The sequence below is a fragment of the Dromaius novaehollandiae genome, chromosome 1 (assembly GCF_036370855.1).
Source record: "Dromaius novaehollandiae isolate bDroNov1 chromosome 1, bDroNov1.hap1, whole genome shotgun sequence".
NCBI classification, from domain to species: Eukaryota; Metazoa; Chordata; class Aves; order Casuariiformes; family Dromaiidae; genus Dromaius; species Dromaius novaehollandiae.
The window spans coordinates 18,976,367-19,002,530 of NC_088098.1; the positions used below are offsets into that span (position 1 = coordinate 18,976,367).

Consider the following 26,164-nt stretch of genomic DNA (forward strand, 5'->3'; position numbering starts at 1 on the left):
TTTCAAGAAGGCACACCCTGATACTTCTACTCTCGGAGGAGCAGGACACTAGGAAGGGCACCAGCAAAACCACCCTCCAGTCACTAATACTTCAGTGCACTATCCTCCTAGATATCCTCCTAGATAAGAGCAGCAGCAGTGGCTTTTGATATCTAATTTCAAGAGGCTACCACATCAGATTCCTATCGAAGTGAAAAAATAAAATGAGAAAAGTACTTTTCCATTATTTTTCAGCTGTGTCCTTTTTTCCCTGTTAGGCATGAGCAGTATTACAGATGGCCCAAATTTGGCTACAGTCTCTCTGCCATTTGCATGAGAGTGGACAACCTCTCAAGGGCAGTTCTTCTCTAAATGCCGCATATTTAAAAATCTCCACATTCTTTTTCACAGCCGCAGTCTTTAGTAGAATAACACATTTTTGTTCTTTCCCTTACACTGAAGAGTTAATACAGAAGTGAAGGCTGATCCAGATTTTAACCTTTCTTACATCTAATCAGCATATCCACTTGATTTCAAGTAGCTTTACCAGAACAAAACCAGTTGAGACATCATTGGAGGCATATGCAAGGCTGAGAGACTTTGACATTTGTAACAATAATCAATGAGAAAGTGTCCATTTAACTCAACTCCAATCTTGACTTTACAAGGAATCGATGAACACAAGGTAGGAGCAGCATCATTTGTCTTATATATTGAGCATGTCGATACGTAAATCACTGTAAGTTACTGTAAGTAACAAACAACCCACATAATATTTTCAACAGTTTGTGTATTAACTATTCACTCTGTATGTTGGATGTGAACCCAAAGCTGGAGAAAACTACCTGACTGGCAGCCCTGCTGAGTTACTGTTTTCTTATGAACAGAAGAGATAGCACAGGCGGCAGACAGGAAAAGCATCCTCACTTCTATGCTGCAAATTGCTTTCACATGAATCAGGGAGCTTTCCTAATCCAGTGCTCAAACAGGTTGTTCCTGCAGAGGAACTCTAACAGGTAATGTTGTTAAACACATCTTCTTTTTGCCTTCCTAAACCCTGCATTAGCCACCCACACCACCACATGGCCACCTGGCAAAGCAAGGGAATACACTTACTGAATTACTTTGCTATCCCTCATTGGGTGGACAGGGATTTTCATGCCATCCCTTGGTAAACAATGTTAACACTGTAATGTCTTGCAGTCCCTCAGATCCAGATGCATAAATGCAACAGAGAAAGCTAGAGCCTTAAAGCATTAAACACTCCCTTGTTCACTGATCAGCTCATTAAATGTACCAGCAGCAAGCCACTCATTGGATTCAGACTCTTATCCATCACCTTGAGATACCAGCTGTGAAATCATTGATAAAAAGGACAAAGGATAAAAGGGATATATTGGATTTCATGCTGTTCAGAACCCCTGATGGCTTGAGATGTAAAAACGCTATCGTAATTTAGTATTCACTAAGTGTTTTACACAAAGAAAGGTTTCTTTTATTGGCAAGTTCAAATGTGCTTCTGAGCAGCTCCTGCACACGCAAAGTCAATTCTTTTCAAGGTGCATAAAGACCATTATGCTCTGGACTTCAGATGACAAGGAAACTTTAAAGCAGGAGAGAATTTGGATAAAAAAAGGTCTATATAAAAAGAGAAGAGACATGTATTGATAATTTTTCCTTCCGTTTTTGCAAGAGTTCTCTATTTTGATCTGAATGATATCCTTTCTTTAATAACTCAGCTATTATTTTTAGCTTTTTTTCCAGGCTGGGAAATAGATGTTGGGAACATTTGGTCAAAATTCTGCAATTTTAAAAAACACAGCCTTTAGAATGGAAATTAAGACACTGTGAGATTGCAATATGACTTCTCCAAAACATTCACACTACATCTTCTCTCAAGTGCTTTCAGCATTGCATATAGAACCATTGGGAAAACTTTCTAAAAACCCACTTTTATACTGCTTATCAGAAATGGAATCAATTAGATACTGTACAGATGGAAAAATATGGTCTGAAGATTTAATTCACAAGGGAAATTACTTGGGGGTAGTGTTAGTTCTCCTGATGTTGACTCATCACATAAGTAACAAGCATGTTGCCTGGCAGTTTTTGCAAGATCATGCCTTAAACTTCAAAGAACCGTAAGGTCAGTCCCAATTCCCAGATACTGCTCCACTGATTTTAATGGACCTTCTCAACTCAGCTCTGGACTAGGCCCACAGACATAATTGCTTCATCATTATAAGTTGAAAGAAATAAAAATAAAGAAATAAGCAATTTCTATCAGAGACTAAGTTTTTATTTGTGCTATAAAACACTTAATATACTTTTTGTTACCATTGAAATAAACGAATAAAGTAAAAAGATGAAAGCACATGGAATGCTTCTGTGTATTGTGATTGCCAGCAGACATGAAGACTGCAGAACCTGTCACTCAGGAACTGAAACACAGTTTAAAGTTCAGGTTTCAGATGAAGTCCATTGCAGTGGCAGTAAGAAAGATTACTTTTCTATTAATGGAGGAAGCAAGTTCACTGTAGCTTTTAGAGAGTGGTGAGGGGAAACAGCCATTTAAAATCAAACTACTGAAGTATTTTTTAACAGTAGCACTATGAAGCTTCACTATTAGGATTGCTTTTCAGAGTAAAATCAAATTTGAAAATACTGGTAACATTTTTAAAACAGTCTTCAATATAAAAAACACTGGCATTTAATTCATGAGTTTAGTATTTATAACTTTTGCTCTGACAGATTTGTTTTCCCAAGACTAGCAAACCCTGCAAAGGTAACATTTTTATCTTCATAACTCCAAAATTTCTGCAGGAACAGATTTTCATTTAGTCTAATTTACCTCCCTTTAATCCCGTATTTCATACTTACCCATCAGTTTGCTGTCAATCTTGACCTTATCTGTTCTTATCGATAAGTTTAGTTGTAGGGTTTCATTTGCACTATAGGAGAACTGGAAAAGAGGACATAGTAAAGACATTTATGTTTTCATTTTGCAAGGTTGATTTTATGTGTCCCATGATTCTTAATAATCAGAGCTGAGAAGGTTTTAGAAACTATCCCAAACCTGATACATATGGCCTGTTTTTTTCTTCTTGGCCAATTATATCCACAGAAAAATGTTTTAATGCAGCTAATCCTTCACAAGCAAAATTTTAAAGTACCAAGGGAGAGCAATACCTGAATACCTACTGAATCATTACTTTTCATTAATTTAATTTACATTTCGCTATAAGCATCCAAGTAGCCAGGGTACTGTACAGTTTCAGTAAAAATAGCTGCTGGGCCTGCTGCGCTCTTCCTTCCTGTGCCATCTGGCCCCATTATTTGCATGGACACAGCAGACTCGCACCACATGGAGGGGAAATCTCTTGCATCTTTAGCAGTGCAACCCCCTCATTACAGCCAAAGCACAAGGTTCACATGCTTCAAGACATGAGCTTCTGTTAGGGTTGAAAAAGACAGCAGCAATATCAACAGGTGGGAAAGAAAAAGAGCCAAGAAAATATAAGGGCTTTATAAAATGCATGCTTTGTGTCAGGCTCAAATGCTGCATAAATGCTGATTAGTTCTCTAAACTAAGCTTCTTACTAAGCTTGTAAGACTAAGTTTATAAGCTTAAAAAAGGTTAACGTCAGAATAATATTTGTGAACCTAACTTTGAATTTGGTAGCTAGACTACTATTTTGAATGTTATTTCTTTTCCCTGTTAAGTAAACCTGAGTGAAAGACGCATAGCTGGGAAGTGACCAAACGTACTGTTACCATTCCCATTCTTACAAATGAAAAAACTATGTCACAGGAAAGGTAACAAATCGGTGTGTGGAGAGGGAGAACTCTGCAATCCTCATCTTTTATCCTTGATGACTTCACTAGATTGCGTAAAAAATGAAGAAAAAAGAAAGAGCAATCCTCCAGAATTTCTCCAGGCACAGTTTAAGAAATCCATGAATGGCATACATAAAGAAATCAAGGAAGAAGATACAGGGCATGAAGGAGAGACCCTGGGAATTTCCTTTGCTGCCTTTGGCCACTAGTGCCAAAGGAGACTCTTCATGAGAAATTTTTTTTTACCTGTAACGGAAACCAGCATTTCTTGTACGGTTCTGGACACATGTGGGTATTAGAGCAGGACTAGAAGAACTGAGTACATTTGGTAGGCAAAACATACTTTCGCATTTACCTCTTTACTCATGAATGAGAATTTTCCCTTGTCTGATTCATCAACAGGAGCTTCAAATTCAAATTGGCTGTTTCCAACCACAAATTTTTTATCCTATGGAAGAGAAAAGTTCAGCTTACAATCTTTACAGCACCACCAAGCATAATAAAGTAAAAGCACCATGCAATACCCTGTTGAGCACTCAAAGTAATAAGACCAAATGGAGAAGACTAACCAGTTAAAATCGCCACCTGCAAACAATGCTAACCAACCACCGAGCCAGCACAATCTGCTACTTAGCTGCACTGTCCGAACCCTCGTTCAAAGGTGCAAGCACCAGAGCAGTGCAAATAAAGCAAAAGCACAGCTAGCACTCAGTTTCAGGGAGTAATAAGAAAAAGCCAGGAATCTGAATACTGGATAACTTCACACATCGGATGTGTCATTAACAGAGCTGTGTGAGTGCTGCCCTTTAGGGCTGTCTCAGTAGGGAATCTGGGCAGAGCAGGAATGTAAGAATTGCACAGGAAACTGGAATGAACATCTCTCGAGCCTTGCTGGCTTTATTTCTCCCGCGTCCCTGAGACCCCAGCTGTGTTTTCACAAGTCAGTCTTTGATGGCAGTACTAGCTTCAGGATATTCCTGTCTCCCGCACACCTTTTTCCCCTCTCTTCTCCCTAGGCCCTAAATCCTAAATTCCTACCTTTAGGCTGTGGCACATACCCACCTGCACCACACTGGCAAAACCCTCGGCATGACTTTTCCGTGATTTGATCAGGGAACTGAGCTGACTAAAACTAACCTGGCCAACTAAACCAACTAAAACCACAACACTGGTGCTGTGCTGGGTTGGTCTCCTGCTCTGGCCCACAGCATAGCTGCGCAAATAGTTTTGCAAGAATGGGAGAGAGAAACAAGCAGTGAGGACATTTTAAGCCTGGGCTGTTGCCACAGATTTATAAAACTAAAGGCAGGCCATAGGGGAACAAGACCACCTTCACCTTTGATGCCTTCCGTGGATGTAAAGGACCAGTCTCTGCTTTCATCCAGAACTGCTTTAACTTTTGGAGTATATGGCAAAAAAAATTTGATTACTTTATTCCTCCATGCTGCTCCACATATTAGTAAATCTTCTGTTGTCATCTAAGCCTCATGTATCAGTAAAGCAGATCTTAACCCATTTACTTGCAGCCTCTTCAATACTGGAATCACAGGTAACCCAAGGACCACCAGGCTTATCTAACTAGAGCAGTGGAAAGAAGCAACCCTTCCCATCGCCCCTTCACTACATCAGGATGGGCAGAGGACACGAGAGCCCACCAAGCACTGGGGCTGAGGAAAAGAATGTGCTTACCTAGGCAATGAGCCTGGCTCCAGTCTCTGAGAGGTTTATGTTACAGAGGGAAAACGACCTTTTACTTCTTCCTTCTCAGAAGCTGCACATAGAAAACGAGCTACTGCAAAGTCTTCTCTGAAGGTTTTACAGCCCATTCTCTTTTACAGAAAATGTGTACCTCCTCCAATTTTTAAAGCACCTTATAAATCTCTTTTACTTAGAAACACTGCCTTGCTTTCTTTATTCTGCATTTCAATATATCATGTACTTTTCAAAAGTGTTCAGATTCTGTTGCTGCTGCTGTATAAAGCTTCCCCACATGCTTAGAACACATTGGGAAGGGAGGGAAGCTTATGTTTGTGGCAGCTGACAACTTGGAGTGAAACGAAATTAGGAGTTGCTAGACATTCATTACATTCATTAGTCTGGGTGGAAGAACAGACATGTAGCAAACACTGAGAAGGGGATTGTACATCAGACACACAAGACAAAGGCAAATCCAAATGGGAAATTACTTTTAACTAAAATATTTGAAGGGCTAATAAGGTTATCTTGATGCTGGTACATCTATTTCTTCTATTGTGTCAGCCTTCCAGGGACTGGGATGGAGAATATCTCTTAGAAGTTGCATGCGATACAACTGATCAGTATTAAACTTTCCTTTGGTGCCTCTCTCAACTGCTTATTCTAGATGCAGTTATTCCCAAGAAAATGATGATAGCTTGTATTCGCTTGTATTTGCTATTGAAATATTTTCAGAGAAAGGAGGGGCAGAAAAACAGTGAACAACTTCTCTTCTTTTACTCTACCTCCTCTTAAGCAAAGGCCTCCACAAGGGGATCTATTCATTGTAGGGTAAGTGCTCACAGGTTAAGAGGAGCATAAAGAAATTGTGAGCTTATTCTTCCATTGTCAGTTCTGCAATGGCAGTTTTAGAAGCTATCCACTTCTCTTACTCACTGTAAAAAGCCCAAACCTCCACTGCTAATCTCCATCTACAAGTAGAGATGCTTACGTGCATTATGTTGGCTAGTACACTTACACATCCACAGTTAGATAGGCTGTGCACTGTCCTTTTAAGCAAGGCACAGGTTAAATCGAGGTAAAAGAGCTAGTATTCCAAAGTAACAATAGAACATTTATTTTTGCTTATCAACTTCTATCTAACCAAAAATGTCGGCAAGGAAAGCAGCAGGAAGATGGATATATACCCATGTTCTAATCAACAAAGTCTTTAAAGACTCCCTCCCAATAAGCTATTATGTCCGGCATATCCTACAGCAAAATCATTCCACATGAGAAGCCTATGCTATGTTGGGCCAAGCTTCATGCTATGTTTACGCTTTGGGCCAAGCCCTGTAAAAGACCCATCCATATACTTCTCCTGAGCCACCCTGTCCACCATCAGAAGTTCACCCAAAGGTTGAGTGTAAGTTATGCCCTTACTCAAATGAACTTTTAGTAACCAAAGTTATTGCTTCAGCTAGCATCACCCCACAGGCAGGAATGCCTGTAGGATTACCACTGTTTCATGCCTTTTATGTCTACTTTCACATGAACTTAGAAGTCTGTGCATACAGCTGTTAGTAACTGTGTGTGCCCTTCAAGTCCTGGCAATGAAATGGTTATTTTGGTTTAAAAATGAACCTCTGTATCAGGATATATGGGGCTGTTCCCATGGCAGAGATGTTCCCACATGGCTCTTATCTAAGAAAAATTATCCGAACATCATTTGACACTCACTTCTCCATGGTGTCTTTCCAGCCTAGGGCCTATACACTTATTTTACTTCTTACAGAGACTTGAATTCCATTAAGCCTTCCTGGGTCCCAGTTAAATTAATGCATACAAGGTCTAGTCTGTAGGCAAACTGTTTATTATTGCTGATAAAGCATTCAAATCCACCGTATGTGTCTGGCGTTGTTAAATGTAATTGATACCTCACAGGAAAAAGAGGCAGAGACATTTGCTTTTCCTTTTGTGTACTACTACAGAGAGATTAAAGCACTTATTCACAGAATGATAAGCTAGACACACGAGACCAGTTTTTTGGGGTTCCTTCTGCTATTTCTCCTCCATGGAGAAAGAGGGTCCTCTAGCAGGTGAATTCAACACATCTATATTATGCATCTGCTCTGAATTTGTTCTTGAGGGAGAATGGGCTCTTCCACTTACTATCAAGGGAGCAGAGAACAATTTTCCTCTTGTGCATAAAATCAGTTTGTCAGCTCTTTACAATGCTAAACAAAAGAATCCTGCATGAACTCTCCTGAATTCTTCCTTTGGGTTCAGACGCCGCAGCTCCATTTGCTAAGGATCTTGTGCAGAACATGGGTCAGATCAGACTAGTTTTTCATCCCAAAATTCACGGTCATCCCGTCAGTGACCAGCCTCAGACACTTCAGATAACAGATAAAATTCACCCAATTACCTCTCATTGTTTACATATACTTTAAGACCTTCAGGCAAAAATGCTTATTTTTGATCATATGTTTGTACATTATTTCACTGTTTACAAGTTTCTTATTAACCTTTCCCTGAACACTTTTCTTCTTATATTGTCTTTAGACTACAGACCTGCTTACCCTTTTCCACCCTTGGAAGCATAGCAGAGGTGATAGAAGGACTATGTAAGCTATACAGCACTTCAATTTGGCAAAGGGAAAAAAACTCTCAAAAAACATGAGCCTTCTTTCTATTGCTAAATGGTGGGGAGTTTAAGCAATCAATGAATTCTCCAGTGTATCTATCATCAGTTCACATTTACACAAAGACGCCGCAGAAACAAACAACAGAAACTAAGAGTACCTGAACCATCATCTAAACAAATGAAGTGATTTTTAAGCTTCACTTTTATCAAGCTAACAATAACATTTATACATCAACTACATTATAAAACAACTATTAAAAGCTTACAGTTAAATTCTGGCTTCCTGAAAGCTTTGTAGTTGACTTTCTGTAAGCAAGTACTGAGCAAAAGAAACCATTACTACAGCTCAGCAAATACCAGATCTTCTGGTTTGATGGTCAAAGAAAAAAAAGACTGAACAAAAAGTCATTTTACCCAAGCTAAAAACATTTAATTTCTAAGTGCATAATTTTCATTTGAAAAGTGCAAGTTGAAGTAGGCACATTAAATGATGTTACTTTAGAACCAAAAAATTCAGGCATTTAATCGGAAAAAGATATGAAACATTCAGACATCCTAAATTTCCTCTCTTTTCGTTAGTTGAAATAAATAATTGCCAGGGTATTTCAGTAGGTCCAACTGACATTCTTTAGAGGATTGTTTAATAGCTACAATATTCTGTCCAGCTCCAACTCTGTCCTTATGATGGCTTCTCATTTAGAGACCACACCACAGTAACCAAGGTCATATCGAACTTAAATGTGCAGCTCTTTTCCTTCTTTAAAAATAATTAAGAGTGAGATCACCAAGGAACACTGATTCTAATCCTTAAAGAATAGGTGTGGCTGGAGTTCAAGTGGAATTCAAATGGCAGCTCCAAATTAATCTGTTTACCTGATAATAAGCTAGATGTCTCCCCTCAAAATACACCATTGTTCGATACTCCATAGGTATTATTGGAGGACTAGGATTTAGAAACTGTGGGCATTCTTCTTCCTGGGGAAATAAACATTTTATACATTATTTAAAATAAAAAGTCTTACCACAACAAGCTTCATTGGCCTTCGGACAATGAAATTATTGTTCTAAAGAACTTCATGCTTAAAATACAGTGACAGATTTGATTACACCCTTTCAAATTAGACATGCTAAAAATGACTACAGCATATGTCAAAGCTGTGGGTGATTATCTTTCCCAGCCTTGAAATCTTGTTCCTCCCATTGAAGCAAAATAGTAAAATGAACAAAAATATCCTTTCAGGAGCTATTCAGTCTCACTGCTCCTCCTCAATCACACCCTTAAATTCCCACCTCCGCACTGTCACTAAAAAAAAATCTTACACTTCTGGAGTTAACTTTAGAATCATTTTTAAATCCCCAATTCAACCACCTGATCTGAGAGAAAAAGCAAAGAAAATATTGAAGTGTTCTAATAAAAACCTAATAACTTTATTTTTAAACATTACCATATTTTGTTTAATCACATCCTGTTTTGAAGAGGACTCTTCACAGATATGTCTCTTCCAGTCCCACTGGCAATTCCATCTATTGCTTGCACAGGAATAGCATCTACAAATATAACATGATAGTCATGACAAACTGTCAGGCTTTTTCCCCCATTGACAAAAAAATTAAATTAAATTTCATCTTTATTCATGGAGAGTAGCTCAATCTGCTACAGCATCCTTACTATTTTAAACAGAGAACTTTATAGTGAGACCAATTCAATAACCCCCAAAAGCTTTTTTTCTCCCTTACATATAAGCAAGGCTCAGAAGACCACCACATCTCTCAATGTTTGGAAATGACCTCGATCAACCTTTATATGCCAGGCTGAAAAATGTGTTGTTTGAGTTTGCTGTGCCTGCCCTGGGGCAGCAACATCTCACGGAGGACCACAGAAGATAACAGTGGCAGAGTCAGCTTTGACCAGCCTAGCTGAATCCACCATAACCCAAAGCTCCACATCTAATATTTATGGGTAGGTAAGTGGATGTCCACAGAGCTCATCTGTAGATACATTAGCAGCTACAAACACGGGAATCCAGTGAATTGGCCGTAATTATATGTGTCATGAATATTCACATTCCAAGTGTTTTATGTTACCAGCTCACTTGTATCCACCAAGCATGTTTAACTCCATTAAAACATAAGAAAAAGAATTTGGACACTAGAAAATTCTGGGAGTGCCAAAGGCTTAACTACAAAACAATTCAACGACTCAGCTGCGAGCTACCTGAAACACAGTTACAGCATCTAAACACTTAAGAAGCTGAAATACTTACGGCTGATTTTCAAAAAGATTCATTGCTTCTTCACAGTCATAGAAAGGATAAGTATGTGATGCAAAAAATATCTTTTCTTCTCCAAAGTTTAGCCGTAATGGAACTGAAACATGATCTATCACAAAACAAAAAAAAATCATCTAAGTGGTTGTTGAATTCTTTAGCTCTTGAGTAGAAAGATTTAATGATAATGCTTTTATTATTTGTACAGGACATAAGCAAATATTTAAGTATACAGTTGACACTTCGGATCTCATGACCTATTATATTTTAGATCTATGAGCTCTGTATTTGTCTTTTTGACCTTTACAAATTTTTCTGTAAATGGTGTTTGGAAGAAAAGCATAGATGCAATAAATGAAAAAAGCAAAATCACAGAATATGGAAGGGTTTCTTCATGGTACTAACATCATGCTAGAGTCTAAAAGAATAAGGAAAACTGAGTAAGTAGATAATTGAACACAGATGAAAACTGGCATGAAAACAGTCATTTTAAATAAAACATTTTCTTAAATATGAATGTCTTCATGTAAAATTACGTGTTTCATTTGTGGATTAAAATTGTCATCATCATATGAATTAAAACAAGCGATCTTTGCGGTTACTGCTCAGTAATGCCTGCAATGCTAAGTTACCACAGACACTTGCAATCTTCACTTTGCTGTACATGATTTCTCCACAATTGTACATCTCATCTGGATCATTGCTGAGCTAAAGGTGGAAAATTTATCTTTAGAAACTGGTGTTTTTCCCAATGAAGCTGCCTGAAATACCTTTTGAAGAAATCATTAAGCCCTTGTGACAAGCTATTTCACAAGCTATTGGGCAACTTCAAACTCTGCTTTCCTTGAACAGGTTCTTGAAAGCGCGTGAGCAGCTTGGCTGGAAGTTGCCTTTGCCGGTGCTGGGTCCCGATGAAGATTTCAGACTGGTAGACATGCCAGGGGATTTCCTAAAAATGGTACTGCAAGAAAGCACCCTTTCTCTCAGGAAATATCCCATTCCCTTTAGAAATGACCACAGCTGCAGCAAGCTGGCCCTGTCCAAACCTCCATAGGGTTTCTTAACAGCAAGTGGATGTCTCTGGCTTTGTGGTCACACACTGTCAGGAACCATTGCCTGCCTTAATAACTGTCTGTCTTCTGCTGAAGGGTCTGCCCAGCTTCTGAACATCTTCACATTATTTTTTTCAATGTCCTTTCAAAGGGTCCCCTCTGCCAAACTCAGAGGCATGCATTATTTCTAGATGACTGGGTTACTCGAATGCCATCCCTGACAGGCTTCTGGTCTCACATACCGTGCTGAAAGACGACCTGCTGTCACGTTTATCAACCTGGTCTCTTTATGTCTCGCTTTACAAAATATTTGGGTAGCATGAATTCACCCTCAATGCTGTTTTAACACTTACTATAATCTGATACCTTCACACACCCCAGCTATTTTAAAACTTTAGAGTGAGATTTTAACTTTGTTGTTCTCTGAGCAAATAAAACTGGATTTTGGCCTGTTTCAGCCTTAAGAGAATTGAAATTTATCTTAGAGTGCTTCAAAGTACTGTTCTGATATTTCCTGGCAGTTCTGGTACACACATATCTTCAGCGGTATCTCTCACAGCTGAAAGAGCACCTGACACTTTTTTAACTTGATACATAATAATCAATGTTGTGTTACTGGTTTTATTGCATCTGCCTATGCATCAAACTCTATGAACCCGAAGTGCGAATCAAGCGCTAGCTAGGAAATAGCACAAGAATTATGGTTGGCGACAAACCTCAAAGCATATAATCAGTGGCTCAGAACCACGATGCAGTCTTTAATTATATGATCACATATTTTTCCACTGGACTTACTATTGCAGGAACGTAGTAAAAGAAGGAAAAGTGTTAGGAGAAACGCCATGAGAAAGAAAAGCCTTGTGACATGGCCCAGAAAACAAGCCACTGAACTACAGCTGAGCAGAACAAAAACTAAACAACTGAGATGAAAAACTTTACAGCTAAAGTGCATATGCTGCTCTCCCAGCCTCACAGCCAGATCTGAGTAATGTTTTTTCCGTATATCTGGGACAGAGAATAGCACCTCTCTGGCCCCATGTCCATGCCTCTGCCAAATTTCTGTTCGGGTTTCTGGTAGAAACACTGGAAAAGATAAAGCTTGTAAATACAGAAATTTTAAAAGTTGGAGCTTGAGTAAACCATTTTTTTTTTTGAACTAAGGTTTGACTGGACAAAATCAAAGAACAACAATAGACTATTTGGAGAAAAAGAACTGGAAGAGGAATTGTAGGCAGCTCATATATAAAAAGGTATAATAGAAGCAGCAGGCAATGTTCTTTCCTTTTATTATATATGAAAGATACAAATATTTCTTTACCTTGACCTTTGGGTGTTGGAGGAATCTGATCAGGAGGATCACAGATAACAAATCCTTCTTTTAATTGAGCATAATGGGTAGTTTCACCAAATGTACACACAAGCTGGTCACTGTCGATTAACGTTGGCAACGGACTTACAGTCAGTTCCACCTGGAAACAAAATTTTAAAAGGGTAAAGTACTTAAAGAAACTAACCAAAGCCCAGAGAAGTTTCAGCTGCTCTTTTTCTGGCCAAAGCTGATATTTTGGATAGTGCCACAGAAGGTGGTTCTCCTTTTCAATTTTTATTTGTTCCTATCTGCTAATCTTTTCTTCTTAACATTCTATTATTTTTTCCAGGCTGGGTGTATGTTGAATTGGACTGATACAAAAACCTCTTGTCCTCTCAATGCATACCATCAGATCAGGATAAAAACATCTATACAGATACATCCTCAGTCTTTTGCCTTTTGCTCTTGTCCTCAGCATGCAGTTCAGCAACAGTAAGCAGAGTGGTAGGCACTTAAATCCTGATGACCTTAATTAAAATTACATTAATCTTAGTGGAAAATGAAAACAAGGCAGGATGGCCTTGAAAAGCTGGTGTTTGAAAGGGCTGAAGAGAAAAGTGGCTTCCTCAGGACTGTGTGTACGTGCAGAAGAAAACTGGGATCTACCATTACTACTGAAGTGGCACAGAAAAGAATTTCTGAAAAAGTGCTGGTGAGGTCTTTACTGATATTTTCCTTGAGGAGGTTCATTGTGCATGTGAGAAACTAAAAGCAAAATAGTGAGGCAAAACTTAGAAAGGAAACAGGAAAAAAAATTTAAATAAAATCTTGGATGCTGTCCTTGATTTAATTCTTCAGGCATGTTAATTACACAGTTTAAAATTTTCCATTTTGTATTGTATTATATTACCATACATGGTTTTGCTGTTAACAGTGGAAATTACCTTCGCCCCTTTCCCACTGAAACTGGTGCATAATGTTGTGAGCTGCAAAACATTGGGTGAATAAAGGCATCATGAGGTTCTCCTGAAATTAGTGATATTACAGGTAGCATGTAAATGCTCATTTGAAGTTGAGTTATGTTTTTCTGTTTTCTGCTTTGGCCTAAGATCCCGATATGAGACACCAGAGACTTGTCTGCACAGAGATGCTCAAGAAAGCTGATCTGAAGTAAGAAAAAGGTGTGGATTTGAAGTGGACCCATTACATTCCACTAATGCTTTTCTTCAACATAGAAATGGTCTTAACATAATGCTGTTTACATCACTTAGAAGTGGAATTAAACTAATTTGAATTAAAGTCTCCTTACTTCTGATTAAGAAGGATTAAAATTTATTTAATAACTTTACTCAAAATTAATCTGATTTTACTTGCCGAGCATCCTCAGGAAGTCCTTAGTCTGCACTGGCATGCTCCATTTGGAATCAGCGCAAGCAATGACACCCTGATCACTCTTTGAATGCTCAGCCCTGTTGCCACAGAGCAGTTTTGCACGCTGTATTTACCCTCTCCATGTATCCAAACTTCCCTGCGTAGGGAAATCCGCTGTTCATTTTAAAGGCATAGCTTACGGCTTTGCTGCTTGCTTTCAGTTTATGCTCAAGTGAGCTGAGAGAGGATGTAAGGGCATGATGAAATCTCCGCTATCAATTACCTTTTATGGGTAATATAATATTGCATAACACTTTCACAATATTCAGATACATGTAAGCAGTTTGTCATCCATACTAACATCATTTTGGTTTACAGAGAAGGTCGAAAAGAGCATTTCTCAGAAGAAAACATGAACTGCAACCTGCAAAAAGAGCAGGTGAGGAAAAGCATTGTGAGAAACATCAAAGACTGAGGAACCCAAAACATATCTATTTCCAGTAACCACTGAACATATAGAAGTGTAGATATCCATTTTCCTGGTAGTCAGATCAATGGGCTTTAAGAAGTTGTAGGGAAAGCATCTTCTTGCCATACCTTAGTAGGGGTTCTGCGACTCATATTTCGAGGGTCAGCACTAATGATAGTCATGCACGTGCCGCTTGGACTCCACAGCCAGTGGTTCTCCTTATCAGCTGTTTCGCAGTCTGCCCTCTTTGTGCACCTGATAAAATGTGAACAAAAAGCAGTATTACTGTTGGACTCTGCTTTCTCTGAACTATGCAGCATTTTCATCATTAGAGACTGAAATCACAAGATAAGAACACAGGGAATCTGCTTTAATATTGACCATTTGTGCTGCTGTTAGAGAGCTTTTAACACTGACAGAATAAGTATTAATGTGGCTTTGAGATATCAAAAAGTAAATGGGGAAACATATATGTATGATACTTTGCACATCACCTAGGATTAGACGATCCAAACCAGCAGACAAGCAATAGTATTTAACACAGCATCAGTAAAAGAACAGAGCCTTTGCCAGATCATCTGAAATTAGGCTGATTAATCTTCACTTTGGTATATAATAGACTCCTCAATGAGTGGGCACTGTCTGTTGTTTCTGCAGGTCATGTGGCCAACATCTGTGTGCTGGCAGTAATAAACACCCGACTCATGAGAAGAAAAAGCAACAGAGAAGTACTGCCGGGGTACGCGGGTTTGCGGATATTCCTGTGAAACTGCAGCGCTAGGGAAATGGCACTGTAGGAGTGAAAGGTTTCATTAACTATGGCCACTGCTAAAAATCTCTCTCTGCCAGGGCACCTTTAGGCTTCCTTAACCATTACAGGAAGGCAACAGTGGCTGTGCAGCCTCACTAAAAATACTGGGAGATTTTCCCAGCTTGCCTACAGGAAGGACAGAAGGAAGAGATGCTGGAGGACAGAAACTGCACATGTGGCTACAAAGACTCGGCCGAGTGGGGGGAGCAGGCTCATGCACACTCTTTTCATTCTGTGCAGTGCTTAGGAGAAAACTCGCTAGTATTTCTGGCTGCTATTACAAAAGACTATTAAGAAGTCAGGGGCTTTAAAACAGTACAATTGCTGCACAGTTCTGTCAACCCTACCCTTAAAGATACTATTTATGTACAGAGCCTGCATCCATATAACAAATCCCTAAACACACAATAAAGTTCTGCATGTGATCGTGAGATAGAATTTGGTGTGGTTGAGGAAAACATGAGAAATGAAGGATTTTTATTTCCTTTGGAAAAAAAGCCCCAGAAAACGCAAAAATTCATGTTTGCCTGTTCTCAGAGACCATTAATACTTCAAGATATTGAGGTCAGTGGTCATATCAGAAACCTGAAGGGAAAACTAGGGAAAATTGCCTTTTCTATGATATATGACATAGCCTTCAACTCCCAGTAGCCCAGGAGGAGTTCAAGCTGTATATTCCAAATCCCCAGTTTCATACACATGCTAACTGAAGCCCAGGCTTAAGAGTTACCGTATATTACATAAACCTATATGCAATGCATAACTCACTCTGTGGTGCTCAGTATTAGGCTTCGCATCGGGCTGTTAGGTAACTTAATGCGAGAGTTCACATTTTTAGACAGGAAGCTAGAAGCCTGAAATTCATCTGCATACTATAATTAAATAGCCCCTTTGTTCCAGCTGCAAGTACTTAGAATCATGAATTCCCAACTGCTCATGCCAAGGGGTTAATTAACTTAGTAGTCAAAAAGAGAGCTGTAAGACTGCTTTTCCCTCTCCCCACACCCATCAGTGCCCAGCGTAAAGAAGAGACATTCCAGAATTGCTCAGTACTGTCCTAGTTTACATATGTTTGAATATTAATTCAGTTAACCTCTACAGATAAGTCAGCCAAATGCCAGTTTCTCTTTGCCTACAATTAGGTGGGAGTTCAGTGTAGCTACATGCCTCAATAGATCACATTTATAAAAAAACAGTATTTGATCTACATACTTTATTTCAGACATTAACAATCCTTTCTTTTCTACTCTCTTCTATGCTTTCCTGCTCTATGTAAAATATATGCTATATTTTCTGAATTTTAAATAGGGAGTACTCTTTTAATTTCTGGGTGAATATTTGACTGTATGGTTCAGAAAGTCATAAAACATGCAGTTATAAGTGGTATACTAATTTTCAGTACTAGCAGAAATTTATATATTTTCCCAAACTAATCAAATCTGCAGAAGGCAACAGGGACTTATTTGTGTGCATAGAAGACCAATAGCAATGTTTGCCTGCAAAAATTAAATCTCTGTCAGGAGCAGAAGGCTGAGTACAAAAAGCTGGATTTGCTACGCAAAGCAGTAACTCAATGTATGCATCAAATTTCAAACAATGCCGCTGCCTACAGATGAAAAACACCCACGCAACTCACCTGCCCTCTCTTACACACCAGCCACAGTAAGGGTCCTTTGCTTGAGCACACTCTTCACAGCCTGAGTATTTGTTACAGTCCTGCACAGGAAGTCGATATACCTAGGGAACCAAAAGTAAGAAAAATTGTAATATGTCTGAGGAACACACAAGGAGCCTGAAAAGTTAATGAATGGGATTGTACAAAACTGTGTACAGTGACAGCAGAAAACTTGACCCTGTATTACTATGATCAGAGCTCAGTTTAACAAAACCCACATGAACAAAGTCTGCTTATTCCCCCCTACCTTGACTTAACAAAATCCAAGTTTACACATTTCCTGCTCTTCTTCATTGCAAATATTCTTTAATCTCTCTCCAAAGTAACACAGGATGTTTTCCTAATCCAGGATCATGATGTCTTAAAAAATAATTTTTTAGTTCCTCCAGATTATGTTAAGTTACTTCTAGAAATCTGCAGAACAGAAACTGCACAAACAGCTCTTCTAATTCAAGAAACAGCTACTGCAAGATGGATGCTTTCAAATGGCTAACTGGCTAGATCATTTCCTAACCAGAATATCCTCTCCTCCCTATAGTTAGCACTATGATAAAATTGTTTGGAAATGCATCCATACACGGCATTTTTGGCTAGAAGCATTTCAGTACATCTGAAAGCCCATCAGTGCCAGGGTGCTCAGGGGTACTGCACTTCTCCACTCACAACCCTCGTGCCATGCAATAAATTTAAGAAAGAAAAGAAAGAAAATGAAAATAATTGTGACAGGAAGCAGTAGGGAAAACAGTGTCATCAGTTCTCATACCCTCAGTAAACATATAGCTTTTGGTTTTGCTTTCCTGTGGTGGTGAGAATAAACAATTTTGTTTCTCTGTGGCATACAGAAGAAGGAGCCAGCAGACCGTCATCCCTCTTAATTACGCCGGTGAAACTGTGCAAGAGGGAATGGGGGATACTTCCTCCTGGCGCTATTCATCACTGCTTCAGTTTTAAAGAGTGCAAAAAGTTTAGCAGCAGTACCTACAAGACAGAAGCTTCCTTTTTCTACCTTCTTCTCTCGTTTAAAGCAACTGGCAGTTACAAAGTTACTTCGAAGTCTGAATATGGCCTTCTTCCACACTACAAAAGTTCAATCTGACTCAGTTAAGAAGTCAGCATTTGATAGTTTTCATGTATTTATTATTACTTACGTATTCCTTTTCAACACTCTTCTTCTACTTCTTTTTCCTTCCATAGATTCTTACCTAACTAGAGCTGAGTTACTGGAATACTGTTTCACTAACTGGTACCCCTCTCATGAGTAATTTAGTACCAATGAATAGCTTTTTTATGACAAAGTATTTGTTTCATAACTCTGGCAGGCAGAAACAAGCCCTAGAGTCTCTCCAAGTTGTACGTAATCTTAATGGATTTAAAAAAATAGCTGCTCAGTTTACAGTCAGCTTCAAAATGCAAAGAATCTAACTTCAGAGATTTTCTAATTGACATTCCTAATCAGAGAGATTGGTAAAAACTAAAACAAGCAAACCAACTAGTAACAACGCTAAGTGACTGCCCCAGGCTTCTGCTTTGTTCCCAATATGAGAGCTATCACAAGGAATTTGGGATTTGACCCTTTCTGTTTCCTTATAATGAAGTTGAATAAGCAGGGCAGAGGTGGTGCAGTCTTTTCCAATTTCCCCTTGAAGCTGCAAGGGGTTTCTCCTAATCTCTGCATGAGCTCTGGGAGCAGAACGGGGAAGGGGGGCTGACTTGTAAAACACTTTGCTCCCAGTCACCCACGGCTACTGACACAGCAGAAGGAGGGGTGGGGGTGGGGGGGGAGAAGTGAAACGGAAAAGCGAGAGCTTATTTCTCTCTATGATTCCAACCTCGGTTTCATTTTTCCCCTTATTTTCTCTGGATCTGATTTTCTTTAATAGGCTGCTTCCAGCTATCACCCATCACAACATTACTTTCACTTTTGCTCAAGTGCTTACAGAGCCCAGCATTTCATTTCTGCCTGCCGAGGCAGGCTGCATCTGCCAGTTAGCTTAGCATTAAGCATGCACGTCAGGGCAGCTATCGTGCCCTTTACTTGTTTGCCTTTTTCAAATAACTCCAAACCATTTTAACTCCCAGGGCAGGGTTCTGATATATCCATTTCCACAACTCCTGGCTCCTTTTAAAACCGAAGCGCACATTCCTACATTTATTCTTCTCCCTTCGCTTATGTCACTTTATTGCTTCCAGCGCTTAATGCTCTCATTCTCCTTCCATCTATCTCATTGTAAAAGTGGGTGGGACCGTTCACTGTAATTAACTCCTGACGATGACAGTAATGTAATGCCATTATGGAGCTCCCAAGCTTAGTTATTCATACTTAAGCTGAACAGATTTTCTAAAAGAAAACTATTACATATATTATTCAGAAATTGCAGTGGCTAGGAGAACTACTTGGAAAAGATTAAACTGAGTACTTTCTTTGGTAGCAAATTGACACTAAAATCAAACATTTTGTAAAGATGGAATTATTTCTCCAAATTTTCTCTGAAAAATTAGGCTGTGGCCTGCCTAAATGCTACCTTTTTGGGCAGACTATAACCAGAAAACTTGTCTTCCTTGAGGGTTGCTCCCATCCTTCATGTTGCTCAGCAGCTCGCTGGATAGCCTGGTAGGGACTTTGGGGCTTTCAAACAGCCTGCTAATTTGTCAAATGGGGCGCCAGGCTGTCCTGTCTTTTGTGGAGAATTTTGAGATTTGGAGTGCTGTTCCGAATCTGAATGGAAGCCAGAGTAGAAATATCAGCTATCCCACAAAATGAAACAACCTCTCTCACACACCTGTTGCATTATTAAATGACTAATTTACTAATCTGGCATGTTTTCCAATGCGGCTTCTAGACTGAAAACCTTCAGCTAAAATATAACGTTCTCACAGCAGAAATTTATGAATCCTTCTATAGAACAGAAACAGAAGACACTTTCCCCATCATTTTCTCCCAAATACTCTCCTTTCACAGCCACCATCATTCTCCCTCAGTTAGTGCTACTGGAGCATTTCCCATGTCCCGTTCAGTGTCACTGTCAGTGCTGAAGATAGGCAGACGGCAGCAGTCTGTCACCCATCCTGTCTGGGACAGCCGGTGAACCACGGGTTTGAGGCTGTTAGCTCCAGTGACCACAAAGAGAAGTGTCAGAAGCAGGTTACAGCAAGAAGTGAGGGAGAAATCTGGCATCCCTCTCATTTCCTGCTTGTTTTTTTCTTCTTTCTTCCTTCACAAATCTCCATTCTGCCTCATCTGGCAGCACAGAGAAGGGAAACCTAGAAAAGGCTGTTGGTTCCTGTTGTGGCAGAGTCTGATCTTTCCTGCTGCACTGATTCAGCTCTAAGCAGGAACTCATAACTCAAACACAGGGGTTTCCAGAAGTTGCAGTTCTTTCCATTGCTTCTTAGCTTTTGACAGCAAGACTTACGAAAACTCTGGGATGCTCTACACATGTGTAAATGCTATTACGCCAGCCACCAACATCCTAAATCCTGAAGTGTTCCAGTGCTCCTTAAAAGGACTGGCGCCAGCTAGAGCATCCCCCAGCACCAGTGCGGTGAGGCTGCGGACAAAGCCCAAGCCCTATGGCTACCCTGTGATGTGCCGCAGCTTGACCCAGAGCTGTGTTCTGGTGCCAAACACAATCTGATCCTCCTCATGGATCCCCTTTGAGAGCTTTAGGGGTGAACTCACTTCTCATTCCCAAATTCATAAAGGAAATAACCTTTTCTCAAGTGATAATCCACCAGCTTGGAGCTGAGAAAGGTCTTCATTTTTGGAGAGACCTACTTTGAAGTCAGAAGAACTGCCAGCACTAAAAGGATCATATAAACCCTCTTTGCTTAGCTTTACAGGCATCTACAGTCCTATTGCTCATTCCTGATGGAGTGAGCCTAAAGTAGAGAGGTGCAAAAGTTGGTAAAAGAAGGCCTTTCATCTTTTTTTTACATCCACCTGCTACCACTAGGACCATTTTCATTTCCTGGTAAAGTGCTGTGTTCCTTCCCATTGCAAAGGTGTATATACGAACCATAAGTGAGAGGAGCCACACCAAACAGGACAACTTCCGAGAATAACTGTGAGGTGTACAGACCTCAGATAGAGCTGCAGAGAAAGTTAAACTTGACTTGACCCCTTAACAGAAGAGGGATACTCTACCTTGTCTGTGGTCATCACATACAGATTCTCTTGGGTTCTGTCAAGGACCAGGTCTTTTTTTATTGGTTTGTTTAGTTCAATAGTAAGAGAGCTGTATTCAGTTGCAGTGGATGACAGGAACACCTATTTCACGGAAGAAAGAGAGGGGGTTAATGTTGCTATTTTACTGTTTTCAATGATCATTAATGAAAACCCTGTGTTTACTCTAGTTCACAAATGTACATTGGAGAAAACATTTTAATTTGAAGCATTTGATATCAAAAACAACAAGCACAGAATACAAGTCACGAAATCTCTCACTGCTCACAATAGTTCAAATTTGTATTTTTTTTTAAATACTGATGTATTTTAGCACTGTAAAATTCAGATTCTCAACTTTGAGCCTTTGCACTTGATGGTGTTCAAATTTGTTGTTCTCTTTTACAGTGACCAAGTGTCAACTTCAGATCTCAAACCACATGGAGATGCAAGGCCATCACTTGCCTTCAAGCAAAAGAACATATGTTGTTTCAGTCTTGGCACTTTAACACCGCAGACACACATGGACACTTAAGCCCCATACCCAACAGTTAGAATTTACCAGAGCTCCACCTTTAGCGTTATATTCTTATCCATATTCTATTCATTGAATGGGCAGACTGATTACAAAATGAAAAACTGTTCTTAAACTAATATGGTCTTGAGTAGAGATAAGAGTAAAGCAGCTGTTAAATTACCTAGGGCTACTTATATAGGGCTCTCAGTAGGTACCTAAACTTTAGAGGAGAGTGTCATTCAGAAGATGCTAATTCAACCTGTGTATCAGAGAAGCTGAAGTATGTAAGAGAGAAGCTGTTTTCTCTTTGAAATTAAAAATATCAAACACCAAGAGAGTCTATTCTTGAGCTGTGATATTACAAATCACATACACTTTTAGAGTAGAAGTATGCTATTATTTGATTATTATTATTATATTATATTATTATATTAATTATATTATTATATTCTAATATAGTATTATATTATTAAATTGCAACATTTTAAATACATTCTAGTTTTTAAAGTCAGAAATGTTACCTTAAGAATTTTACCATCTGAAGTTCCCAGAAATGCTACCGTATGCCCATTTTCCACAGTCACAGTAACAGCCGTGAGATTCATCCCTTCTTTTTGCAATACTGGCTTCTCTATAACACCATTTTTACTTCCCAAAAGGTATGGTAAGTGTTCAGAGCCACAGGGGAAATTTTTGCTTGCATTCTAATAAGGAATAGCAATACAGAATGACATTAAACATTCAGATCACTAATTCCTAGCTAAGAGTGCAGTGCAACCATATTACCACAATATAATATCCCTCAGACATACAAGCAGAGAAATGGATTGTCTGGCTATTTCCCCAAGCCAAGAGGCAGCAATCAGAAAGCAGTTTGCTAATTGCAGACTGCTCCAATACCTTCACCTTCCAGGAGAGATAGAGGGAGAAAATGTGTTGTTTCTACTTCATTACAGAAGCACAGCTTACAAAGTAACCATTGAAGGCTGGTTTTTATTTTGTTTTCTTTCTTAATTGGCTTCTATCCATAGAAAAGCAATGCACTGGCAACTGTGTCATGAACTTCAATGCATTCCCTCCTCAATATGCTTCAATCCTAAACTGCAGTGAGTCACACCAGAGGGAAGTTCAGTTACAGCTTGGCTTTCCTGCTGAAATTGGTAATGAGACTGCTTTCTGATCTGACATCCTCACCTCCTTTTTGCAGGGAGCCAGGGCCTCTCCACTTGTCACATTCAGAATCTGTGTATTTGATGCTCACCTCAGATACACAGGCACTGCAGTGAGAAACACTGTGGCGTTTGGAAGCCAAAAGCTCTCCTTTGGCTTCTTATCTGTGTTAGACACCTAATGTGTGGAGGATTGTGGGTTCATGAGATGAAGGATTCTGGGCCAATAGCAGTAGAAGGTATTCCCGTGCCCCCTCTCTTCTGCTATTCACTCCTACCCCTGCGCTGTAGCACACCACCTTCTCAAGTCATGCTGAAACATCTGCTTATGCAAGTGTGCAGCTTATCTAGGTTGGGGGAATTGAGCCATCTTTTTAAAAGCTGGCTGAGTTATTTTTAAGTTGATTCAATTCCTCAGCCTAGTTTACGATTGGTGTGCACAAGTAGGGTTTGGGAATAGGTTGAGTGGTGTGGGCAAGAACATCAAAAAGCCAATGGGGATGCAGAAGGCTGGCTCTTAAAGCCACAGTTATGAATGGCAGAACAATAAACTAAAACATGAAACAGTGACCTCCAAAAACTTTGTAGCCATGGTAATCACAAGCCATAAAAAGAAAAGGCTGATGGCCATTAGACCATGGACATATTTTGGGCCAGAACAAAATACAAACACCACTGGAATGTAAGAAACATGCATATCTCCAGTTATCTGAAAATTCAAATCCAAGTCAGAAACAACACTGAACTCTAGATATCACCTAGATGATTCTTAATACTGTTAAAACCATCAAAAAGGTATTGGCTGAGGCCAGAATTATATATACATAATGATCATCTGGAGGCTGATCATGGGCACAACGAATCACTGCATTTGACTTAGTAATTTCCATGCCAGAAGGAACCTTTTAAAAGAAGTACACTTATGAAACCAAATAAGACATATCTTTTGGAAGACAACCATTCTTATTCAAAAGGCTCCAAATTATGACAATCTTGCCACCTCTTACTCGACCTACTCTGCAACTCCCCCAATCACACTCCATTTCCAGAGAAAATCCAGCTACTGAGTTTTCAGTAATGTCACCTCACAATACTTTAGCCCAAAGCCTAAAATAAGATGCAGTACATTTTACATTAATTCTAACACAGATTCTAAAATTGAGGCTGATATTACCAGTCCCTTTAATCCACATGGGTTTTCTACTGCAAAGAGTTTGTAAAATGAGCTGGTATTCTGATTAGTGTAGCAATCGTTCCGATTTTTTTCCATCTTTTCATTGATGTGCTTCAAGGAAAACACACACATGGCAGATTTGAGAGCACCGTTATCTTTGTTGACTTTGCTGAAGAGTGCAAGGAGCACTTTGTCATCTGACAGAGTATCCGCAGTTTGTCGTTGCTGAGCCATGCTTTCGGCCAGCTCCTCTCCTGGCGTAGTGACATAAGCAGAATGACAGTGATCATAAGCACCATCATCATCTTTGCATCCCAAGTCCATTTCAAAGTAGGAATAATAATGGGCATCGTCTTTGCACAAACGTGCGATAAGCGTGCGGTTATTGACGGGCTGTTTCTCTTGCTGGTTAAAAATAAAATAAACATAATTTTTATGCTCAAAAACCGCCACAAATTGTTGTGTGCTTGATGAGTGATATGCTGACTTAACAGCTGCCGAGTCTGTATACATTTCAAAAATGTCTTTCCCATCACTTTCGTAGAGCTGCCGAGTGCTAATTATAATCCCGTTATCATTTGGCCCATTCCCTTTCCCAACAAACAACACGCGGTCATTATTCAAGGAAGTGATCAGTCCCACAGTCCACACATTCTCATCATTGCTTGCTACAAAGGACTTCTCTCCACTACTGTCCACATAATACACAACTGTTGTAATGTTCTCTAGCTTCCTGATGGCACAGATTCCCTTAAAAAGGCTTCCACACACCACAATAGTTTTATCTGCCTTGTCCAGCAACAGTAGTTTGTTATAATTGTCAGTCATTACTGCCTCTTTGCACTGATTTTCATCTATGGGAGGTGTGCACTTTTTGTTATCCTTTTTTGGACCAGTTTCTACAAATTCAAGTTCCTCCATGTTTTCTGTAAGGTGGTACAGAGCATTTACTGCTCCCAGATAGATTCTCCCAGTGTCATTATCCACTGTTAGGTGATTCAGTTCTGTGGCACTCTTAAAATATTTCAGTTCCTCATTTTTGGATAAGGTGAAGCAAAAACAGCTTAAAATGCTCAGTGTCCAGGTCCATAACGCCATTTCTGTGTAATACCTAAAAGGGAAAAGGAAAAGAAAAACATAAAATATGCTTAAAATTAAAGTTTACATTAAATTCAGCAGCATGAAGGTTTTTTTTTTTTTAAGTGTTTTCAGACACCAATATATTCATCCTTGTACCTATCCAGACATCATGAAGATTACGGAAAGTCTCGAATCGTGTTAATTGTCTAGCAATTTAATATGTTGGGAAGGATGAAACAAGGTCACGCGCCTAGCTGATTATTACATAACCAACTAGATGATCAGTCCTGCTGCAGAGCGCAGTGAGGTCAACAGACAATCTGAGACAGGGCAGAGCGGCAGGAAGTGGTAGCGCTTCTCCAGCGAGCTTCGTGTTTTGTGAATTGTTTACTACAGAGATTTGAAAAATAAGCCAGATGATCCCAGTGTCTCAGCTGGCTCCCCCTTGCTAGAGGGACAGAATTTACACGAAATTCCTCGAGGCATTCAGAGTTGCAGGACTTTACAGAAAAAGGAAAAAATCCTTCCACTGACTGCAAGTAAGTCTGGATCTGACAGTCGATGCTGTTAAAGCAGGCGTTACACTAGTCCTCCTCGCTGGTGTGAAGCTGGAGGACGGCACAGCCCTTAGGATGTGACATTTCCTTTGCCTGCTGGTAAAGAACATCACTTAGAGTTTTGTGGGCTTAAGATCCTGTTACCTGCTTTTTCAGACTTTCTGCTTCCAAAGAAGACCACCTGGCTGTTTGCAATTAAACAAACACCTTCTGAAACTTGTAAGAAGGAGCCTAATTTTAACTCCAGGAGTTAAACGAGGAGGCAAGTCTGAACCGGTTTCCTAAGCACACAACACTTTCAGACCTGCAAGTGTTAAGTTATGAGAGCAGAACACAGAGGAAGGCGTGCTTGGCCATACAGGCGTTACGGGTAAGGCATAAATCACATTTGGAGGAAATACTGAAAAATAAATA

At 39.5% G+C, this 26,164-nt stretch overlaps 1 protein-coding gene across 9 annotated transcripts in view; it reads right to left on the reverse strand.

Annotated features, from left to right (window-relative positions):
- The window catches only part of PLXNB2 (plexin B2), a 255,297-nt gene that overhangs the window by 53,305 nt on the left and 175,828 nt on the right, over positions 1–26,164 (reverse strand). For all 9 annotated transcript variants that reach the window (XM_064506563.1, XM_064506571.1, XM_064506556.1 and 6 more), the window contains 11 exons: positions 24,114–25,224; positions 22,292–22,474; positions 21,236–21,358; positions 17,053–17,153; positions 14,734–14,860; positions 12,775–12,925; positions 10,402–10,516; positions 9,583–9,685; positions 9,011–9,112; positions 4,172–4,264; positions 2,860–2,941 (listed from right to left, as the gene is read on the reverse strand). In XM_064506563.1, coding sequence (XP_064362633.1) covers positions 2,860–2,941; positions 4,172–4,264; positions 9,011–9,112; positions 9,583–9,685; positions 10,402–10,516; positions 12,775–12,925; positions 14,734–14,860; positions 17,053–17,153; positions 21,236–21,358; positions 22,292–22,474; positions 24,114–25,224 — 2,291 coding nt within the window. The remainder of the gene's footprint in view (positions 1–2,859; positions 2,942–4,171; positions 4,265–9,010; positions 9,113–9,582; positions 9,686–10,401; positions 10,517–12,774; positions 12,926–14,733; positions 14,861–17,052; positions 17,154–21,235; positions 21,359–22,291; positions 22,475–24,113; positions 25,225–26,164) is intronic.